Source organism: Mchenga conophoros, linkage group LG12, assembly GCF_057382185.1.
Source record: "Mchenga conophoros isolate Kocher_MC1m ecotype Shallow Benthic linkage group LG12, M_conophoros_male_GT1.1, whole genome shotgun sequence".
Classification (NCBI taxonomy): domain Eukaryota; kingdom Metazoa; phylum Chordata; class Actinopteri; order Cichliformes; family Cichlidae; genus Mchenga; species Mchenga conophoros.
Window position 1 is genome coordinate 14,110,534 of NC_140537.1, and position 18,357 is coordinate 14,128,890.

At 41.1% G+C, this 18,357-nt stretch overlaps 2 protein-coding genes across 6 annotated transcripts in view; one reads left to right on the forward strand and one right to left on the reverse strand.

Moving 5' to 3' along the window:
* Positions 1-7,530, forward strand: part of trpm6 (transient receptor potential cation channel, subfamily M, member 6) — a 21,259-nt gene extending 13,729 nt beyond the window's left edge. For 2 of the 3 annotated variants that reach the window (XM_085293878.1, XM_085293880.1), the window contains exons 26-40: positions 565-1,003; positions 1,314-1,971; positions 2,278-2,369; positions 2,540-2,642; positions 2,889-2,935; positions 3,053-3,117; positions 3,214-3,239; positions 3,356-3,406; positions 3,549-3,614; positions 3,722-4,020; positions 4,143-4,225; positions 4,302-4,507; positions 4,603-4,654; positions 4,773-4,885; positions 5,565-7,530. In XM_085293878.1, the coding sequence (XP_085150004.1) occupies positions 565-1,003; positions 1,314-1,971; positions 2,278-2,369; positions 2,540-2,642; positions 2,889-2,935; positions 3,053-3,117; positions 3,214-3,239; positions 3,356-3,406; positions 3,549-3,614; positions 3,722-4,020; positions 4,143-4,225; positions 4,302-4,507; positions 4,603-4,654; positions 4,773-4,885; positions 5,565-5,659 (2,395 nt within the window). In that variant the 3' untranslated portion in view covers positions 5,660-7,530. The remainder of the gene's footprint in view (positions 1-564; positions 1,004-1,313; positions 1,972-2,277; positions 2,370-2,539; positions 2,643-2,888; positions 2,936-3,052; positions 3,118-3,213; positions 3,240-3,355; positions 3,407-3,548; positions 3,615-3,721; positions 4,021-4,142; positions 4,226-4,301; positions 4,508-4,602; positions 4,655-4,772; positions 4,886-5,564) is intronic. The other variant, XM_085293879.1, reaches the window with a different exon arrangement.
* The window catches only part of rorb (RAR-related orphan receptor B), a 22,442-nt gene continuing 10,118 nt past the window's right edge, over positions 6,034-18,357 (reverse strand). The window contains exons 1-10 of one of the 3 annotated variants that reach the window (XM_085293882.1): positions 14,479-14,738; positions 13,808-13,893; positions 13,556-13,697; positions 12,931-13,362; positions 12,353-12,474; positions 11,838-11,970; positions 11,582-11,689; positions 11,339-11,449; positions 10,979-11,091; positions 6,034-10,735 (exon numbers count right to left, since the gene is read on the reverse strand). In XM_085293882.1, the coding sequence (XP_085150008.1) occupies positions 10,571-10,735; positions 10,979-11,091; positions 11,339-11,449; positions 11,582-11,689; positions 11,838-11,970; positions 12,353-12,474; positions 12,931-13,362; positions 13,556-13,697; positions 13,808-13,893; positions 14,479-14,497 (1,431 nt within the window). In that variant the 5' untranslated portion in view covers positions 14,498-14,738 and the 3' untranslated portion in view covers positions 6,034-10,570. Of the gene's footprint in view, positions 10,736-10,978; positions 11,092-11,338; positions 11,450-11,581; positions 11,690-11,837; positions 11,971-12,352; positions 12,475-12,930; positions 13,363-13,555; positions 13,698-13,807; positions 13,931-14,478; positions 14,739-18,357 lie in introns of those variants that run through there. The other 2 variants (XM_085293883.1, XM_085293881.1) reach the window with 2 other exon arrangements.

Below are 18,357 nucleotides of genomic sequence, written 5' to 3' on the forward strand. Positions count from 1 at the left end.
CAAGGGTGTAACCATTGATTTTCTTGCATCTGTCATTGCCAGCTGTTTCATTTTTGCATAAATTGGGGGTTAAAATCTGGTTTTTCCTTCTGACCAGATGCAGCTTTCTGCGTTAAAACTGCATTTCTGTGCTTATCACCACACCGTGTTTATGTATTTAAAAATAAATAATTTCCTTGTTACTAAAACCAACTCTGAAGTATGATTTCACTAACTCATCTACACAAGACATTATGTAGAGGGTTTAGCAGCCGTAGCAGTTGTTTGACTTGAAACGATAACTTTAATCTCCGTGTTTCAAAGTACTTTTTTAATGTGCCTCCAATGCTCCTTCTTACAAACAAGTAAGTAGGTAGATTCTTAAATGTTTATTTACTTTGTCTCACATACCAGCTTATATATAGCTTGTGCTTGTATTGTGATCCTACTAACACAGGCTTCCTTTGCTTTTTGTGAATTTACAGCTGAACATGTGGCTGTGTTTAGTGTACAAAAAGCATTTAACGTCAGTAAATAAATCGTAAAAACGTCATTCACCATTTTTGCTCATATTTGTTCCATCAGAACAGAAGAGATGTGCATGATGGTGGGGGAGGTTTCAGAGAAGGTCAACTTCATTCAGGATAGCCTGTCAGACTTAGACTCTCAGCTCGGTCATCTCCAGGACCTCTCTGCTCTGGCTGTGGACACCCTCACTCTTCTTTCTGCATCCAACAACCTACATCAGGAGGAGACACGCCTGGCTCAGTGTCGGCTCATTACAGCATCCCAGCACGCCATCCCTCACAGCTGGACCCTTCCACACAGAAGTGGAGCAGACGGTGATGCGGCTAATATACAACGATTGGTGGCCAAGCCGTATAAAAGTACCCCGCCTTCATTGCTAAAGGGCTACACCTTAGCAGGAAATAGACGGGAATCACAGGAGTGCCATGTAGGAGTTAGGGGAAGCAGGGGAGGAAGATATGGACACACAGAAGAACCAGAAGAAAGGGCAAGAGAGGTGCTTACTGTTGTCTTCTAGTAATGTTGTTTCACAAGAAGGAAAGAGAATGCACTACTCCCTCACACTAAATACAATGTTTTGATCCTTAAACGTTTGTCATGTTAGACTCTTTGAAAGGAGAGGTAGTTGTTGCAAACCTGAACATGGCCTTTAGGGGGAGACAAGCTAAAAGAGATCCATAAAGTATCCATAAAGTCCTTATTTTAATGTGATGTAATCTCTTCACAGCTTTATGACATTAAAAGTAAATAACCACTGACTTAAAGAATTTAAAATACTTTGATAATCACTTATTTTTTTCCCATAGGATCATCCATGTGAGAATCAGCAGGGAGCTTCTGACCCAGGGTCTTGTGCGTCCCTCTCCCACTTTAACAGTGGAGGATTTTCTTCGGTCAGAGATCAGACACCCTGTGAGTCCTGTGAACCATCCCAGTGTGGGTCTCCTCTTTCTCCCAGAGGCTTGGAGTCACTCCATTTTAAATTCTGGACTTGTGAGCCATATTTGTTTACCAGTCAGGAAGAAACATCCATGGAAGAGGAGGATGAAGTAGAGGAAGAAGGAGAAGAGAAAGAGGAGGAAAACACACAGGAAGAACCACCTAACATAGACGTGCACCGAGCCTCCAGCAGTGCTTTTCTGTTCGACCCAGAAGACATCTCAGAGGGTTTGACAAATCCTGCCTTTTCTTGTGATGATAGTCAGCCAACTTCTCGGTCCAGAAATTCCAACCAGTGGAGAAAACCCATAAAATCCCCAAGGTGGGCATGTTTGTCGAGGGACCGTCCGTATGGCTACTGCAGATCTTTGTCATCCAGCATGGAGAATATGACTTTCGCTGGAGCACCCCTCAGCCCAACCAGGGGATCCTTTCCTTCTCTCAATGAATCAATGAACAATGAGAGTTTGCTTGGTAGGAGGGGTTTAAAGAACAATACATCACTAAGATGCAGCAGGAGCCAAGGTATGATAACGCATGGGTTTGAAAATCAAGTTAATCTTTGGACGCTGATGGTTTAAAGCAATGAGTTTGCATGAAGAGCTTTGTGATATGTAGCACATGCAAATCTTAACAATTTTGCAAGTCAGAACCAACAATGTCATAAAAGAACTTTAAGGGTCATTCAGGTCATAAGCAGTCATTTTCTCTGTATCTTGCCCCTGATGAAAATGATCAAAAGGAAATTTTGAAAATCTGTGTGTACCTTGTCTATTTTTTTATCATGCATTTACACACAATAACAGATAATGTACGTCTGTGTTTCTGCAGAGTGGTCCAAATCATCTGACTTTACTCAGGTCTTGGACAGCAAAGGCAAAAACAAAAAGACCGTGAAGATACGAGAGAGCAATCTAGATTTGGTAATATGAAAAAAGTTGTGCTCCTCATAGCAGAGGATCAGTCAGGTGCAAAACATGGCACAAAGTCATAAAACTAAATCCCTGCTATCTTTGTGAATGGGTTTTTCATTTTCGTTTGGTGGTTCTTTACAGAGAAGCTTTTTCATCTCTTTATTTGTTTTGGAAAATAGAGAGCCATGCATTCCCAGTTGTCTGATGTCAGCTGGGGAAGGCGCCGGAGGTTGATAGGAGAACCCACAAGTCGGTCGGCTTCAACCAGCCTCAGTCAGCTCAGTAAGACCTGCATTTAGATAGAGTACATGTTGTATTTGTACCCAGAGCTTTCAGAGAGCATCTGCTAGTATGCATCACTCTGCTTCCTCTGTATGTATGTACAGTAGAACGAGAAGAACGACAAGGGTTGTTTTTTCATATTAAAAGAAACAAAGTTTGATATGTGTATGTGCGATGTTTAAATTATCAACCACTTGAAGTTTCTTATGTTTTACTTAAAAACTGTTAATATCAATATTTTTTCAGATTTTGAACAACTGGATTTGCTGCAGAAACAGGTCTTTTCGCATCAGGTAAAGATGTGGTAAAGTGTGGTAACAATATTTTGTAATTTGTGGTAACATTAGCGATAGTAATGCTAAAATAATTAGTGTAAAATATGTCAGTGTTCTTGCTTTGATTACTGGTAGGATGTATGGAGCCCCACGCACTCAGCTTGGAACAGCTGGGCCAGGTCCATGAGTCGCAGGTCTTCGTAAGTCTCCTTTCTTTTTTAGCCTTCCAGATTTACCCTGAATTTATCGAAACTTTTTACTTAAACGTAACAATGTTTTCTTGATGCCTGTTGCAGAATACAGAGTGGCATTTCAGCTGAAGGTATTTCTGGACGTACAGATTGAATACATTTTCTGTAACATGTGGTCATGTAGTGTCTGTTATAGTGAGATGTATTTGTTTTGTTTTTTAATGCCCTGTAATCTTACCTGCTGCAGCCAAGAACTCCTCATTCCAGTCCACTGACAGTTTGTATCCACACTACTCAGGTATTTACACGATCTGCAGAAAATTATCTAAATTAAATAATAGATCCTGAAAGGATCATCTATTGTGCATCTATTGTTTTTGTGATTTCTCGTACATTAGCTCATCTGTAGTTTTGCCTGTATCGTGCCTGTGTGTTAACAGCTGTGGAGAGAAACAATTTGATGAGACTGGCTCAGACCATCCCTTTCACTCCTGTCTCAATCATGGGTAACTTGCTTGTTTGATTTAGGATTTATTTATTTTTTCATTACTGTTGTTTTACCCCCAAAATCCATTTCTGTGCACTTAATCAAGTTTTTGAACATTCTCTGTAGGAGGTGAAGAGGTGAGCGTTTACTCTCTGGAGGAAGTAGCCTCTGATGCTGACCCTGAATCCAGCTCAGTCTCTTCCTGGTCATCACGAGGCCTGTCTGCAATCCTGCAGCCCCTCTTGAGCGAAGAAGGCTCTTTGGATGGGGGCCTCCGGCAGGGCCGCCGGGTTCTCTGTACATGGGCAGAACAGGATGTGCTCAGACCCGGGCTGGTATACGTGGTGAAAGGTTTCAGACCAGAGGTGGTTCGTGTCTGTAAGAAGTACTTCCATGGTAGCACAGCACTGCAGCTTTGTTTAAGGGTAAATCTTTCAAGTAATCAAGGATTCGTCTACATTTGCTGGTTAGCAAATCTTTTACTTTTCACAGTTTTGAATTGAGTTTCAAGTACTTCTAACACTATGATCAATTTTTGTTTGTGAAGGAGATACAGCAGCAGAGAGCGGCCCAGAAGATGATTCAAGTGTTTAACCAAGTCAAACCTGATGATTTGCACCACTCACCAAGGTCACTATTTTATCTTTCCTATGTGTGTGTGTTAGGTGTGTCCGTGCATTTAATAACTGCCCCTTCTATCCACCAGATTTCTTGACGTATCACTGGTCCTCTGGCATTCTAATGGTCAGTGGCTGACGATTGAAAGGAATATGTCTGGTGACTTCATGAAATACAACAACAACACGGGAGAAGAGATCACCCCCTGCTGTTCACTGGAAGAAATGCTTCTAGCCTTTTCCCACTGGACCTACGAGTACTCACGCAGAGAGCTGCTGGTGCTCGACATACAAGGCAGATACTTTTACTTTACTTTGCATGTTTGTAGTTGCACATGTGAGATGTTGAGTCTTTTTTTTTTAAATCTGTTCCCTTATTCCTTTTGACAGGAGTGGGAGAGGAGCTGACTGATCCGACAGTCATTATGGCAGAGGACCAGAGGTGCAGTAACCATTTCTGCTATGCGTATAAGTGATATTTATATTCTCTGATTTTAGAAATTCACATTTTATCCCATATGTACTGATGAAAGTCTGCACTCTGACTGACTCTGTTGCAGTGTTAGCAGGGGTGAGATGCTTTTTGGACCTGATAATCTTGGAGACGCTGGCATCAATGGTTTCCTGCAGAAACACTCTTGCAGCGCCTGGTGCCACAGACTAGGTCTAAAAGGTCAGAAACATACAAAACCTTGTCTACTGTTTTTTTTCTGATCCAGTGTGTGACATGTGGATTAGCATTTCATTGTATGTACCTGTTTTTGCACATGTGTGCATACATGCCTTTGTATGTCACCTCGGTGTCGTCACTCAGGAGGCCAGCTTGGCTCAGAGAGAAATCCCCAGCAACTTCAAATAAAGACGGCACACACGAACAGCCAGCTAATTAAGCTGCGAGTGTTCGTTTATTTCTATAACAACAGTAGTGTTTGAGGCATGAGGGAGGGCCCGTCTTTGTGCTGAGCGGCCTTTGATTATGTATTAATCATGTCTTTGTGCTGGCGATGTGCTGCTGAGACATTAGCTTTGATTAGCTATTAATTAACGTCTCTGGGTAGACATGATACCGGCATCTAGAGGATAACTGCGCGGAAAGAAACTGTGCTCACAAACAAACAAGCCCAGCAAACAAACACGCAAACACTCAGACACAGTTGTTTTGATATTTCAAAGGTACGTTGTGTTTCCTCTTCCTCTTCTTGTGTCCTCTCCAAGATTTCACCAACAAATCAAACCAAATTATTTATGCTGGATGCGTGGATTTCCTCCCAGGCCTGTCAGTATTCTCTTTCTTGTGGTAATGACTGTGTTATTGGAGCGACATGTCGCTAACTGATGTTTCTGTTGTTCAGATTTAAGAAACCATCCGGACAGCTGCGAGAACAGCACTGATGCGGAGCCAACATCGGGGACAGAAGAGCAAGAAGACGATGAAACCAGGAAGTGACCTTTGACTCAGGAAGTAGGGAAAAGAAAGCATGGGAACTTTTATAGGTGTCTTTCGTAAACACAAGTTCTGCCTCTTCACAAAAGATCCTTGATAATACCAAAGATTTTGCACTAAGGATGTTTATAGATTTTCAGGGTTAATGAAGGAAAAGCGGTAATCAGAAAACTTTATATAAAAAGATAAAAATATAACTTGTTATTTAACTGTATGTGATAATTCGTGATAGAAAAAACTGTAAAATAAAATGCAGTTTTTGTACTATTTTTAGTTCAGTATATAACTAATAGCTGTATTTTCTCAGGAGACATTATGGATTAATCTGATATATAATATTATGATTTGTATGTGAGTTAGAAAAATGAAGCAGAATCTCACCCATAAAATTTCTTTTTATTTTTTTTCTTCCCACAACAAAATGTCTACAAAAGCGATAAAATATAGAATTTAACAAAAAAAAATCACTTCAGACCTTCACATTGTATATACATCTCAAAGGAGAACTCACTAAGGCCCCTGCATGGCTCTGAACTTCGACCCAGTCTGATCCATCGTTTATGGGCGTGACTCACTTTATTGCAGATGCATGCTTTTACACACACAGTCACTCTTTCGTTCTCGTCTGAAAATGAAGCGTTGGACAGTAGAGCTCGTGGATTTATGGCAGAGTCAGAGTTCAGAGTCAAGCAGAGTCCTCACCAAATGAAAAAGCATAAAATGTAAAAACGGTTCATCAGCGTAATCACATACAGGTTTTTCCTCAGAGTTCCCCTTTTTTGATTGGTTTCTCAAGTAAACTCACACCGTAAAGCATCTACGCCCCACTCTGCCAATCCTTCCACTCCTCACTAGCTATGGCACTTTGAAAACAAACAAATGTCTCTTTTTTTTTGTATTTTTTCTGTTTTTGTCCTTGTTGTTGTTGTTTTGTTAGTCCTGTGTAAAAGAGGTTCTGTAGCCTAAGTACCTTTTAGGTTTTGGTTACAGATTGCTACATTTTGTTTTATTTGCTCTTGCTGGGATGCAAAGACATTCTAAACAATAAATTAACAAATTTTCAACACTACTCCAATTGCACAAATGTGTAATGCATCAAGAAAGTTTACAAAGCATTGGTAGAGCAGAACGTCATCTCACATCTCGTTTTCTTCCTCACACGCACACATTCACGCGCACACAGCTTTTTCTCAGGAAAGGGAGAAGAAGGTTTGGATTGTGTTCGACTAAGTGTAGGAAACATTTCAAACTCAGCATGTTTTAAAAAATTGTCTGCGCAATTTGTCCGAGTCACGTCGAAGAGCCGACGACTGCTCGTTTGTGCGCTCCGTGATGTCATTCTGTGTTGATGGAGTGGTAAAGGCGCATGATGCGTTCAGCCCCTCACACTGAACAAACTACTCCATAACATTCAGAATCGATTATTCTCCCACAGCAGGTTCAAGGGTTATCCGATTCAGTAAGGCCAGTTCAGAAAGGGCCGTTCAACGCACACATTCAGAGGTTGAGAACAAAAAACTCCCCAAAACATTTCAAATCCAGCAACAAATTAAAATTGGTCACGTATAAATTAGAGCATTTATTTAAAAATCCTTTCAGTATGTGAAAAAATTGCTTTGAACCGACTAAATTGATGTGGAATTTGCCCACAACCCATTCCCCACCCTGCCAAAAAAAACCAAAACAAAAGAAAAAATCCTCTCCCACGAAACCCACATTATCATGAGAAGAGAAAACACAATAAGCCCCAAATGTTTCATTGCTCTGAAACATCATGCAAATAGAACAGAACAACAATAGGCTAATAGTAATAGAAGAATAGTAGTCATAATAAGAACAATAATAATAGTAAATAGTAATAAAATAAAAAATAATCTTACAATGCAAACATGACAGTAGTAAATGCCTCCACTTCTTATTGCTACAGTATCTTACTTACAGTGTTGCGTTGCCACTCGTTCTTGCCGGCACATCCCCACCCCACCTCCCCTTACAGCCCCATCCCAGCCCTCTGATTCACAGTCTAACAAGGGATAATAAAAACGTCACACACAAAAACTTCATAGTCAGAGTTGGAATTCACTGTCCCTGCGGTGTTGTGATGGCGCTTGTGTCACAGCTTACTACTGGACTTCCCTCACTGTCCCAAAAGCAGCAAAAAGAATCAGTAAACATGAGCGTACAGTGGTGAAAAGAGCACACTGATATACAAGTTGTTGTTTTTTTAGTGCTATGTTATTATGATTTTTGCTATATAATCTGGAGTCTAAAGATATTTGGACAGTGAATTCATGCTCTGTACACACACATACACACAGACATACATCTGTCAAAGCCTTGTCTGGGCAGATTTCATTTCTGGCATACACTGGTGGCGTATGCCTTTTTTTTTAATCCTAAAAAGTTATTCTTTTATAATTAATCTTTTTTTTTGTAAATTTGCAAAAATATTAAACCCTCTTAATGCAAAATCTGAAAAAGAGCTGCTCCCTGAGAGATGCTTTGTAGTGCATCAAGCCTTAATGAGCAAGTGATTGTCTTTTAAAGAGTCACTGGCCTATGATCTGTGGTCGGGTCAGGGGTCGGAGGAAAGATGCTGGACTTTTGGGGAACCTTTACATAGATGCAGCGTGGAACAGATCAGTATAAGCTGATTTTCTAACGTTAACATTGGTACTTGCTCCCTCATTGTTGTTCTCCACGTGGGGAAAAAAAAGATGGAAGGATAATAAATGTTAGGCATACCAGCGGGCTTAAGGGGTACATAACTTTGATGGAAAGTCAAAGATTTGGCCGCTGTGCATTTGCAAAAATCAGAAAAGCTTAATGTTTTAAAATTGCCTAAATAACACTAGATCAGAGTCCATTATTCATAGCATTCAAAACTGAGGTAAAAGTGCGATTTTTAGTCGCTAGTCAGTCCAACATGTCTTCAGGTAATGAAAGTATCATCATCATGCGCTAATGTTCTGTCAAGTGTCTCTTTTTTGGGCTCATTTTGAAAGAGAGCTCTTTAGCCGCGCTGCTGAGATTTCACAGCACTTATAACTTTACAGGAGAGATTCACAGAGCATCTTCTAGTTCTAGTGTGTAGAAACCACTGAAACATGTCTACGCAATGAGATTTCAAATTATTCCTTCACCAGAAAAGACCAATTACAACATGCCTGGATAAATACCCAGTGGAGCCAATGTGATTTTTAAAAAGTGGCCAACAAACAACAAAACATAGAAACTAAGACAAAATGTAAGTGCTAAAAATTATGGAATGACTACATAAAAAGCAAAAATTGATTGTCTATCACACTTTCCTTTTTTCAAATTGTTAATGCCATATTGCAGCTTTAAATGGTATTCTATTCTGGACTAATTTATAACTCTAAGTCAATGCTCTCTTTACTGAAAACACTGCAGAGTCTGTGGTGGTGGAATGAGTACCGCCGATGGAAATGACTGTTAGGCATAACCATTAAGTGAAATATAGTGCATTTTAGTTAAAACGGCTACCTTGATCTGAACAACTGAAAGCATGAAGAGGAGGAAAGGAATAAGATCAGAAAGGCAGTGTGAAAATTATTGCTCTTTAGACAAAGGGTCCTACATATTCACAGCCCACAGGGTCTTTGTCACCCATGGACTGTAATGATTGTGCAAATAGTGATTGTAGGGATGAGGCATACAGCACTCATACATGTTTGAGTGACTGGAAATTTGTGAATCCAATTCAGGTTTGTTTCATTTTTCGTTGCCTTTATTTTGGTGGACAGCTATACACGCCTTCACCGTGATTTCTATCCACTTATATCTGCCAGAATTTTACGGACAGGTCCTAATACATGAGAGATAAAGGTCTGGGTGCATGGGGAATTTGGGAAGAGATTTGGGGTTCATTGCAAGGTCCTAGTCTCTGATTAGCTGTGTGTGGCTGATTGTTCGAAAGCAGTCCAGCTTTTATTGGACGTAATTATTGCAGCGAGAAATAAACGATTGATAAGATGGCAAATCTGCCAGATTCTTTTTCTTGCAAAATAGAATATTTCTGTATATATCTCCAGCTTGAAAAGTAGCAGTAGCCATTATTATTTTTTTAAATCCTTCATATGCTCTCTTTACATTACTATAGGTTCAGAAGGATGTAGTACCTTCTTTACATATGAACAAAATCCAGACAAGGCTTCTATATATCAACAAACCCAAATTGAATCCCGGTTTTTAGCCAGTGTTGTTTTACAAGTCTCAACTTTACAAATTCTGTACACAAGAAACTATCAAATAAAATAAAAACACGTAGACACGGTATAGTCAGCCACAGTGGACTGCTGTATATTTAAATTAAGACTAACTTATTTTAACAGAACAAGAAGTAATACTGGAATCCGCTCTCCACTAGAAGAATATCTACAATAGCTTCTCTAAATCCACAGTTCCCTCCCCCATCCAGCTTCACCATCTTCACATGGAAAATAATTCAAATGATTTTTTCAAAGTTAAATCATTTTAACTTACCAATTTCTTTTTCTTTTTTTTTGTTTAAAGATTGACAGCTTAAAATTGTTCCTAGATATTTTAAAGTCTGTACATTACTGGTCAGTCAGTTCAGTTCAGGAGAAAGGTGGAAGCCCCGCTCAGGTTGTGGCCTGGGGCATGTTTCATTTGTATATACATTCTTCAGACTGTATCGGTGAACAGAATGGGATAAGTGCTGGACATTCCTAGTATTGTTGTCGGGAACTCTAAGCTGCTAGCAGATGACTCCTCACCCACCAGCTTGAAATGTGCCTGGGGGGGCTCGGAAATATGTGGTTGCCACGATGATGACGTAGTCGACATAGCTGCTTTCGTCTCGTTGGATGCGGCTGTCTTACTTTCTTGGTCCTCTGCTGGCGTCATTTGTTGCATGTGGACCACAGGCAGTCACTTGGGCATGGCCATGGCAGAGTTTGGGTCTGGGTTGAAGAGTTCTTTGTAGAGTGGAGGAAACAGGACATTGACTGTTTCTGGGTGGAGTTGCTGGAAGGCCTGAAGCTCTTCAGTGTGGAGTGTGCACAGGGCTGACAACGTTGGGATTCGGCTGATCAGCTGCCGGACAAGAGAGAGAGATGATCAAGGATGAGGAAATTTAAGTGCAGATGAGGACAAGGCTATAAGTCAGTCTTTGTTCTGCTACTTCTGTTGTGTTTTTTCCCATTGAATCACCCATCCTTCCTACCAAAGGAGATCCTGTCTTCATGTTTGATTTCCCTTTTGGTCTTAGCCTATAGATTCATGCATTTTAGGCTTCTATGCCGTTCTAAGTTCTCTCACCATAAGTTCCAGCCCTACCTTGGCCAGTGCATCTTCATCCATGTGGTTCTTCTGCATAATGTGCTGCAGAGAAAAGTAGATCTTCTCCTGGAGCTTTTGAACTTTCCGAGGCTCCATCAGCCACGGTCGATCTGAAAGAAGAATAGACTTTTTTAATGCCGACAGAGTTGATTGAAGGGCAAAATGTAAAATTGATACGGCTGTGAGGCCACTGTATAAAATGTTACGTGGTGAGGACTGATTATGCTGCTTGATACAGAATAATGTAAAGAGAGTCACTACCTTATTTTTAAAGTGTTTTTAATTCAAGTCCATGCACATTGCGTCCTGCATTATTATAATATTATAATATATTATTATAAGCAGATTCACACTGACCTGTGGAAATTAGTACAGCTGCTGAGAACAGTGCAATCTCCTCCTCTGTTAGCTGCAGTGAGCACATACTCTTCGCAAAGTCAAACACTGCACTCACTAAGTCATCACAACCTTGGAGGGACGCACAGGGAACGGCAGACAGTAAGAAAAAAAATTAAATTATCTCTCACTTCTTTTTTTAATAATATTTGGCTGTACTCCTCGTTCATACCAAGACAAAATGTTTAGCTAGTAATATCTTACCTAGGGCTTTGAACATCTGCATGCCTCCATACTTCCCTTCAAAGAGTACTGTGTTGTTGAGAGGGTTGAATGCCCTGCACATCCGCACCAAGACTACCTCCAAACAACCTGGAGAGAGAGAGTGATAAATTTGAAGTTGATATACTCACTAAAAGCCAACCAGAGTAAGAAGCCACAGGATATTTACTGTCTGCTGACTGACAGTTTGACCTCTGCTTACATAAAGAGATAGGCCTGAACTGCTCACGTGGCTCACCTGACTTTAGAAGAAGGATCTGGTCATTCTGGCACAGCTCCATAAACCCTGAGATGCGCTTGGCGAACTCCACCACGTACTGGATCGCATGGGTGATCTGGATGGCACACTGCTGCCACAGCACGTCGCGGGGCTAGAACCAAAGACCCAGGTTATGTTTGTGTACTTTTGTACCTAGTTATTTCATGTGAGGAAATAAAATAAACGACATTTTTATTTCTATGACTGACATGCTCTGTGATTTCAAATGTGTTTCATTTCTATTACTAGTAAAAGAAACCCCACTAACTCAGTAAACTGAGTTTGAATGAAAGTTCAAAGCATTACGGCATTTAAAACTATATATGTGTGTGTGTGTGTGTTCTTAATCCTTTTCAGTACTTTAGAAGTAGCTGTTAATTAAATTAATGAAACTAGAAAGGAAAAAAGACCCAAATATAGGGAGAGTATAAGATATAAGGTACTTTGTAATTGTAAATGTCATGTTTCGATGGCGCCATAAAGTCAAACCTCACCTTGCTCTGGTACATCTTGACCTCTTCATAGGAATGTGTCTGCCAGGCTAGCTGCTGCAGCTCATCTGTTGTGTACTGACATGTCTCCAAGTGGGACTTGATGATATTTTGAGCAATACGGTCTGGAAAAGAAGATTATTCATTCATGTCGATTATTCACGTATTCTTTCCCTACACAGTGTTACTATATATATAGCATATAGGAGTATATGGAGTGTGTTAGTTTAGGTACAAGCAGACCTGCACATTAATCTGAAGCATTGTGCACATTGGGTGGCAAGTACTATGGGCAATCTATCGTCCTTTTATATTGCTGTACATTTTCTGCTTGATTTTATATTCTCTAGAATCAGCCTGAAGTGCTTAATCTTAAATAAATCTTAACTTGTGCTAGCAGCCTTAGCTGTGCATACGGTAGTATGACACCTTGTCAGCTGTAAATTTAAGCCTGTCTGATCTCCTGTGTGGCTCTCAGATTAGGACCCTGACTCACGCTGCTGAAAGGACTACTTTGTGAGCAGACATGCAGATTTCCACGTGGCTAAGTCAGGTAGCTTTGAATGATTTTGCTTTCTTACCCAGCTCTCCCATGCTGACATTATTGGGCCCAAGCTGACTCTCCTGGTAGCCTCCATAGCTGAACAGGTTGGGTACTGGCGTCAGGTCGTACACTGGCTCCTGCTTAATGTGCTTCATGCCCGACATGTCCAAACCTGACTGGTCTGGAGACGGCTGGGTGGAATCCATCCCATAGTAACCCCCGGGGACTCCTGCTCCATTACCATGGCCACCTTTGGGTAGCTCAATGACGTGACCATTGGCATAGGTGCCCCCAATTTCATGGTTAAGGGTGGAAAGTCCGTTGGTTAGGCTGGATGAGTAAACGCGTGCCAGAGCTTCTGCTTCGCCTGTCTGCTGTTGCCGCTGCTCCTGCAGCCGTGCCTGGTGCTTCTGCACCTCTGCATACAGACTGTCACGCTGCTTCTTGGACATGCGGCCAAACTTGACCGCTTTATGGGGACAAAAAATAAAATGAAGGATGAAAAGAAATTGCTCCACTAGCTCAGACTGTATCAGATACGATTGCATATGATCCTATTTTTGGCTGTTCTGCACAGAGAGGGTTGCACATGTATTTGTTTGCATATATTTGCCTGCACACTCATGCACCATAGATATAAATATGTATTTCCTGGACCTCACCATCTCTGGACATTCCTAGGGCAAGACATTTCTGCAGGCGGCAGTGTTGGCAACGGTTGCGGTTTGTTCTGTCGATGAGGCAGTTCCTCTGGCGGGGGCAGGAGTAGGAGGCGTTGTTCTGCTGACTACGTCTGAAGAAACCCTGGTTACATGTCAGCAGAGAATACAGGCTTCAGGTACCCGTCAAGCATAGACTATATGATGTTTCTGAGCAAATGAATCAGACTTTGATTCAGCCACATAGAGTCTCACCTTACATCCCTCACATGTAATGACGCCATAGTGGATTCCTGATGATTTGTCTCCGCAGATTTTGCATGGTATAACTTCGATTTGGGCTGTAAGAAAAAAAGCGAGAACAAGAAAGACTTGCATTACTAATCAGATGGATACGGCCTAGTTTGGAGTTTTGTGAACACCTTGTTGAGTCATCTCACAGATGTCAGACCTCGGCTGGTGGTCTAATTTGATGGTAAATGTACATAACCCAGTTGGGTGTACGACCTCATTGAGATAACAGTGTGCCTGCATACTGCATTTGTGTCACGTTAACTTCAAATTCACAAGGGCACAGTGACATTTGGGCAATTATTATGTGCTTCTAGGAGTTTTCTAATGAATGGGACACCAAGGACTGCATACACACGGTTACACGCACAAAGTAACAAGATTGTGCATGTGTATTCTTTGTGTTACGCTTAAAGGACAGACCCCTGCGGGTTAGAAAGGTTGCCCATAATGAGAAAACACCAAAGGGTCACACATACTCTTCAACCTTTATCTTTTCTCTCTTTCAAACACACACTCACACGCATATGCAAACACATTTGGTCCACCAACTCAAATGCTGTTAGTGTTTAGCAGCCCTTAATCTACATGTGCACTAACTGAACTACGTTTTGTTCATTTTAGGTTTTACTCACTGTGTATAGGCAGCTCCATGTACAGTCACAACCAAAGGCACTGAATATAAACAACAAAAACTATTTCAACACACACGAGCACCTGTCATGGGTGCCTTTGAACTTAGCGTCCATACTGTATGGAAAGTGAAAGCTGCAGTTCCTGTTAAGAGATATGACATAGGTGTAGAGGTAGGCAGGTATGCTGCTGAGATGGCACAGTCTCTATAAAGAGATTAGACAGCCTATCTAATCCTAAATTATTTCCCGACGAGCTCCTTCCCCTCCTCTGCTGAGCGCTGGCTTAGCCACAGCTGAAATAGCCATTCACATGTACTCTCCTTGCATACTGTGGGAAATTCTGTACATTTTAGGAATCTCCTGAGAAGTTCAGATATAACGTATGTTCGTGTTTGTAAATTTGATTCCTCTCGTGCGTGCCACCAAACCTTTCGTACAACATCGATGGATGTATGTCTAAAGTATCTGTGTGCACACTGAAGAGCTTACAAGTTTTGGATTTGTGTAGTATTAATTTTGTATTTCATTGATCTTGTGTAGGTGCTTTGGTTTGGCAGAGTTGATTGTGGGTATGTGTGTGTATGTATGTATGTATATATATATATATATATATATATATATATGTATATGTATATGTATATGTATATATATATATATATATATATATATATATATATATATATATATATATATATATATATATATATATATATATATAAAAAACAAACAAACAAAAAAAACACCCCCTGCGGGCGGTTTATCCTTCAAGCTCGGGTCCTCTACCAGAGGCCTGGGAGCTTGAGGGTCCTGCGCAGTATCTTAGCTGTTCCCAGGACTGCGCTCTTCTGGACAGAGATCTCCGATGTTATTCCCGGGATCTGCTGGAGCCACTCGCCTAGTTTGGGAGTCATATATATATATATATATATATATATATATATATATATATATATATATATGCTAAGTGTCTGGCAGAATGAGTTTGCAGTATACATAATTGGATAATCTCTTGTCAGGATCAATGGAAGCAGTTTTCTGTCTAGCAACTGCGCAGGTACAATCACTTCAATGTAATCCCCCTGCCCTTCAGTGTTACTTCTTGTACAGGGCGACCGTGGCTCAGGGGGTTTGATCCCCGGGCTCTCTGTCCTGGTCGTTGTGTCCTTGGGCAAGACACTTTACCCTACCGCCTACTGGTGCTGGATGGTGCAATATGACAGCCTCGCTTCTGTCAGTCTACCCCAGGGCAGTGTGTGACTGAATAGTGGTATTGTAAAGCGCTTTGGGTGCCTTGAAAAGCGCTACATAAATCCAATCCATTATTATTATCTGTTTCAGGAGCACTAAAAAAAAAAGAAGCTTTCAAATGTTTTAAAAATTTCCAGAAAGTGAAACGTTACTCTATGCTTTCTCTCAGTTTTAGGTGTGGAAAGCTTTGGAAAACAGAGCCAGGATTAAACACTGACATCTGCTATAAAAAAAGCAAAAATAACCCAAACATATTTGCATATTCAAAGTAATTTTTTTAACAGGGCATAGGAGTAGATCTACCCAGGTAATTGATTTTTTTCTCTTTAATTAGAATGAAACAGCATCTTTATATATGTATAAATAAATATCTAAATTTATATATTCATTTTTGCCTATCCGCCCCCTGGTGGCCACTGAGAGACATGAAACGTTTTTTACATGCTGCCATGATCCTGGACTATGTACTCTGATTCAAGATGTATTGTTACACATATCTCCATAGTTATAACTGATGATGTAAAAGGGCCTTTAATCCCCTTATCTATCTCTAGTAACTCCTGATCCGTCTCAGGGGACCACCCATGACAGCCCTAGCAACAAAATGACACACTGTTTGAATGTGTGCTTAAGGTATCACAGGTATACTCTGAGTTCTGGTGCAGCCCAAGCTGTGACCCATTTCCACCAATTCTCGGCCAGCTCTCCAAACTGGGTCACAGAAAGGCACTGAACTGGGATGACACACAGACTACATACACAGAGCTGTCAATGAACGCGGCCTGTGCACCCCTATTTTTAGTCTGTAAAACAGGTCAGTTGCACCCAGGACATGGCCGGTATCAACAGACCACATTTTGCGTATAACCAGAAGACAGTACAACAGTGCATCAGCCATGCTTCTAATTATTCTTTGCTCTCGCAATCCTCTTATTCTTTCTGGTTGGCACTGTTAGTCCCATACTTTTAGTCAAACTCTTTGATCAAAATGTTAATCGTGAAGCAAGTTAATCTCCGTGGGTTTAGACAATCTGAATGCGTTCAGCCCACACCTGCTGCTGTCTGATGTGGATATACGGCGTTATTATTTCTGTTGATTTCTCAGAACAAGTGCTTTACATTTTTTCCTCGTCCTCTACACCGATTACATTATATCTTGACTGAATTCCTTTTACCCCATGGGAGATTGTATTTGTCTTTGTATCAAATCATTATGCCCAAAAGAGCATGGGCGTGTGGGCATGTGCATTGTTTCTGTGTGTGTTTCAGGGATGGTTTGAGTGAGCATTTCACTTATAAAAAAAAGACTCAGAAAGATAAAGTATGTGCACATGTCTGTGTGTGTTTGGTAAATTGTGTGTGTGTGTGTGTGTGTGTGTGTGTGTGTGTGTGTGTGTGTGTGTGTGTGTGTGTGTGAGTGTATGTGTGGGTGTATGCATTGTTTACTGTGTCTATGTGTGTGTGTGTGTTGTGCTCATTGCCAATGGGGACTGTCAGGTAGGATATAGGGAGACGGTCATGACAGCATAGCTGTTGCCAGGGTGACCACCCACTCTCTGCACTCGTCTGGCTGTCACCGCGATGATGTGCTAAGCTGTCACAATCTTAAAGGAAATGATGTCATTGGTGTTTGGAGCCAACTCGGTGTATCATCACCGTTCGTCCTGTCGCCCTCCCTAAGCGGAGGTTTTTTGAATTGTTCACTTAAGGACTCCCACTTCCACATCCAGTCAACAATACAGACTATACTGTAGCTGCAGCAGTGGATTATACATGTAGCAGAATTAAAGACGCGTTTATCTGTTGGCTGTTTAGAAAAAGCTGCGTTCTTATTGTTTTCAAAGTTGGAATGTATGATAATACTTCTTGGGCGTTGGATTTCATGATTTTCCATTACAGAAGCAAACTTAAACCTTAAAAGAAGCGGTGGAAATAAATTTCTAAAGATGAAAGCTTAACATGAACAAGTCTATTGCAGTTCTTCCACTAGCCACTCTTAGAGGACCAGCCACTCATTTCTGTTTTTGGAAATTGTTTTGCTCCTAGCCACATGCCTTTCTTGAGGGTGGGTGGGACTTTTTTCCAACCGGAGCTGACCCAGTGAGTGACAAGGTCCTCAGCCAGCCGGAGCACGAGCGTTATCCTGAGGTTATTATGTAAGAACGGGACTGCAGTGCTGGCGATTCCTCAGCTAAGAGGAGGATCAGGCCTGCACAATCTCTTGAGGGAGAAAAAGATGGAGCGAACCAACTAGAGATGAATTTCGCTTAAGAATCTGGGAAGGCAAAGATAGTTGCTGTAATGTGAGTCACGCACGTGTGTGAGTGTGTGTTGCTGAGGGTTGTACTGCACCAGCACGTGTGTTGTGATAATTGATTTTTAATGAAGTGAGGATCTCCTGTGAATTTCCTGGGCTGGCCCTTTCCCTAAATAGAGTCCTAATTATCCATATTGCACTACAGGAAAAAAAAAGCAGCAGCCTTGCACCAATATCTTAGCAATACTTATTTCTAAAGCACATAAGTAGCTCACACACAGGGCTTGCTGAGAGTTAATGCACACGTAGATGCACAGAGAATGAAGCAGCTATCTGAAAGGAGCTTGTTTATATTGACAATGTAACAGCAAAGT